The following is a 4,301-nucleotide window of genomic DNA, read 5'->3' as shown; positions in this document are numbered from 1 at the left end:
TATAGACTGGACTTTGGGTTTTTGTTCCATCCTTATGTCACTGGTTGGAGAAAATCACTGCTATGAAGGCTTTCTTCCTCTTTATTTGCTTCAGCTAGATCTTTAGAAAGTATAACACATTGGGAGATCAACTCAACAAGCAAGGAACCTTAACATAGTCTGGGTTATTTTTCTTTGAGTGCCTGGAACATGTCTCCTTCCACTTTTTCTGATAGCTCCTTCCACTTTGGAGGACGGACAGTTTCTACATCCAAACCCTCTCGGAGTGGCAGCCAAGTTTTGTTTATGATCTTGTCATTCTCTATTTTGCATGATTTCCTCATGTAGGGATATATCTTGTTTCCTTTTAGTCAAGTGGGAGAAAGAGATGGATAAGTTTTAATATCTATATGCTCTATTTTGTAAAATTAGATTGAACAAGAGAGCTCCTTGGGCCTCCATAGTAGATTATAGGGACATTTGTAACATTTTTTTATGTTGTGGACTACATAAATCTATGACGTTGTTCTCTATGAATTGGTCATGGTTAGATGATGTATGAAGATAGATGTAACAGCTTTTGTTAATGAAAGTTTGTTGTTTTTTCCTTAGAAAAAAAAAACTAGAATAAAGAGATGAGATGAGACAACCTATAAGGTATCTCTTAGGATGAGGATGAATGAATTGGCAATGGCTTCACTTCTAACTAGTTTCCACCTCATCTCATGCAATATCGTAATGCTAAATACTAGCTACATCTATATGAAGTGGAAGAGCAACAAATCCAGAGGCTTGTATTTATTCATACGTAGCCAAAGCTTACAGTGCTCAAAGTGTGAAATGCCGTAATTTCTCACTTTTTCATACCGAGCCAAAGCTTACAGTGCTCAAAGTGTGAAATGCGGTAATTTCTCACTCCGAAACTGGACAGAATAATCTGGTGCATTCTGCCACACAACTCCTTCATCTTCGCAAAATAATATCACATGACTTTGCTGCGATTATTAATATATATCTGTATATATATATATATATAGTAATTGATCAATGATGTCCAGCTAATTTTACAGCAAGACAACTCCTTCATCTTCGCAAAATAATATCACATGACTTTGCTGCCATTATTAATATATATATAGTAATTGATCAATGATGTCCAACTAATTTTACAGCAAGAGCTCTATAACCATATAACCTATTAGAGAGACGAAAACCCTAAAATTTAGGGTACGAATCCTAAAACTTTATACTAAACCATAAATACAAATGCAAGGCAAATGTCGTGCTAGAATTATTGGTTTCTTTGAGGCCACATGAGGTCATTAAACCCCTCTATGGCCTCAAAATCGAGACCTATGCCAACACTCGTAAAAAGGAGTGACATGTCCTCATTTGATGTACCTGCCGATCCCACGTGGGAATACATTTTTCTCCTTGGTGTCTGCAGGGAGCTTAAACACGTCCTTAGATAGGATATCTACCCTCCCAATAAGTTCATCTAATATTCCATGATTGGTAAGCCGAAAACACTCCCAATCTTCACAACATCTTCTGAATTTCGAATGCAGGAGGTTTTTCTGATAGTCTTGATCAAATCCCTCTCTCGCCAGTTCCTCTAATTGAATGTGAGACAGATCGAAGACAAGAATATCTTCATCGATATCAAGATGATCAATAGTTGTTGCAGGGGCACCGCATGAGGTGACAGTAGTTGGGATTGCAAAAGCCATGGGTGTGGTTTTCGGCAGTAGGTCACTTGCAATTTTTTCAAAGAGAGTCACGAGCATTCATTGTGTAAGGTGTACTTATAATAGAAGATTTCATTGAGCTCTATCTGTTCGTGGCTCTCGGCGAGAGTAATTTTAGGGTGTGGCGTATATTCTCAGAAATATGATAAATATTTCGGTAAAATATTTCCTCCTTTAACAAAGATGAATTTGTGAGCAAGAAGAGTCGTCAATACATCTGTATTAGTATTTCTTCCTGATAAGATTATTATGCCAATGTAAACATCATTTTTCTTTTCGGTTTCTTTCCCGACAGAAGTCCGTTGCCTTACGTTACGTATATTGGTTTTTCGCATGATCTGCCTTCCCACAGAACTCCCTTGCCTTTTGTTGTATTTGTTTAATAATCATTTTTTGTTATGTAATCGGCTTACACTCGGGTAACATCTAGTATTATAACATTTTCATTTTTAAGTACTTGTGGAATGTATAAATAGAGAATTTAATTCTTACGTTAAAATGGAAATCACTTTATAATTAATATTGTAAAGATAAAAGTTCATACACAAAAGTTCATTTCAACCCAGAACTTTATCTACAATACTATTGTCTGTACGATAAGCCATTTGACTAATAAATTTGGTATTACCACAAACAATTTGACTATTTAATTCTAGAGCGTCAGAAGCAGAGGATTTTGGATGGCCATTTAATCCACAAAATAACAATAAAATAACATATTTCAAGACCAAAGAGATGAATATTACCTGTAACAGATCTCCTATGAGGACGATGAATGAATTGGGCATGGGCTTCACGTCTACCCAATTCCCAACCTTACTTAAAACTTGAAGACCACCCACTTCATCTTGATGCAATATCGTAATGGTGCTTGCATCTGTATGAGCTGGGAGAATAATTGATCCGGATGCTTCATCACATGATACTCGGTATTCATTTATGCGGAGCATAAATTGACTCTGTTCGGACTGCAAAGTGTAGTAATTTTTCACTCCCAAAGTGGCCAAAATTATCTCGTTGATTCGATCAGACACCTCCTTCATCCTCTCAACATACTCATGAATGACTTGGCTGCCATAATTAAAATATATGTACATTTTTTTTAGTGATGTCCACCTAGTTTTAGAGAAAAAAGCGTTAAAATCCTATCAAGAAACCAAAATTAAATCCTAAATTAAATCCTAAGTTTTAGGGTAAGAACCCTAGAAACTTCAAAGGTAAACCCTAAATGCAAAATTAAATCCTAAGTTTGAGGGTAAGAACCCTAGAAACTTGAAAGGTAAACCCTAAATGCAAGGTAAAGGTCTTACCAAAAGTTTTGGTTTCCTTGAGGCCACATGAGATCGCTGAACTCATGTATAGCTTCCATGTCGGGCCAGATGCCAAAGCTCTCGTAATAAGGAGCCACAGGTCCTCCTTTAAGGTAACCACCGAAGGCAGTCGGAGATACATTTTTTTGCTTGGTCTCTGTAGGGAGCTTAAACACGTCCCTACAGAGGATTTCGAATCTCTCGATAAGCTGGTTTGAGATTCCATGATTAGTAAGCCGAAAACACCCCCATTCTTCACAACATCTTCTTAGTTTTTTCTGATAGTCTTCATCAAATCCGTCGCTCGCCAGTTCTTCCAATTGAATATCAGAGAGATCGAAGACAGGAATATCTTCCTCGATATCAAGCTCATGAGTAGTTGTTGCAGGCGAACCGCATGAGGCGAGAGTAGTTGGGATAACAGAAGCCATGGGTGTCGTTTTCGGTAGCGAATCTATGAGCACTCACTTTCAATTGTTTCAGAGAGAGTCGCGAGTATTTGTTATGTAAGAAGATTATGTTGAGCTCTCTCTATTTGTATGGGCGGGAACAATTTCCTAGTGTGTGGTATATTAGATGTGATAAAGAATTTGGTAAATATTTATTCTTTTCACAACTCACAACACAAATTCGAATTTGTGAGCAAGAAGACGCATGTATTTAGTATCACAACAAAATTTTAAATTGAAATAAGTTTTTAATTTTTATAGGTTTCATTTTTATATTTAATTTAAATATTTTTTATATTTTATTTAAATATTATACTTTTATTGTAATTGTTTATACAAATATCAACAAAAATTTAATAGATATATGTTTCTTTAATGTATTTAACTTTTGTTGAAATAATATACTTTTAATATAATTATTTATAAATATATAAATTTATATAATTTAAATGTTATATATATATAAACAAAATTCAATTTTTATTTTTTTAAGTCACATAGGTTTCTTTTAAATATTTAAATTTTATATTCTATCTAAATATTACATTTCTATTATAACTTTTTCTTAAAAAAATGACAACAAAATTTAAATATTAGAATATTTTTTTGATTAATGTATTTTTCTTTTATATATTAAATTTTTATATTTTATTGAATGATTCCACTTCTATTATAACATATAACTTTTATATTTGATTGAAATATTACAATTATATTGTAACATTTAAATTTTATATTTTATTGAAATATTATAGTTATTGTTTTTGTTTATTTTATTGAAATATTATAGTTTTTGTTTTTGTTTTTTTTTAAAG

The 4,301-nt window shown here is 33.5% G+C and overlaps 1 protein-coding gene and 1 pseudogene across 1 annotated transcript; both read right to left on the bottom strand.

The window, feature by feature from the left end:
* Positions 1–832: 832 nt before the first annotated feature.
* On the bottom strand, positions 833–1,766 carry LOC149224751 (C4-beta,C20-epoxidase-like; annotated as a pseudogene).
* Positions 1,767–2,284: 518 nt separating this feature from the next.
* On the bottom strand, positions 2,285–3,468 carry LOC149224750 (C4-beta,C20-epoxidase-like). The gene is made up of 2 exons (XM_089388275.1): positions 3,038–3,468; positions 2,285–2,798 (listed from the first exon to the last, which is right to left on the bottom strand). Exons 1-2 carry the CDS (start codon positions 3,466–3,468, stop codon positions 2,285–2,287), a joined length of 945 nt encoding a protein of 314 aa, XP_089244401.1.
* Between the last annotated feature and the right edge of the window lie 833 nt (positions 3,469–4,301).

Source organism: Pinus tabuliformis, chromosome Q, assembly GCF_031772625.1.
Source record: "Pinus tabuliformis cultivar Carrire ecotype Pingquan chromosome Q, CPIR1, whole genome shotgun sequence".
In the NCBI taxonomy this organism is placed as follows: Eukaryota; Viridiplantae; Streptophyta; class Pinopsida; order Pinales; family Pinaceae; genus Pinus; species Pinus tabuliformis.
This window is presented reverse-complemented; position numbering and strand designations above follow the sequence as displayed.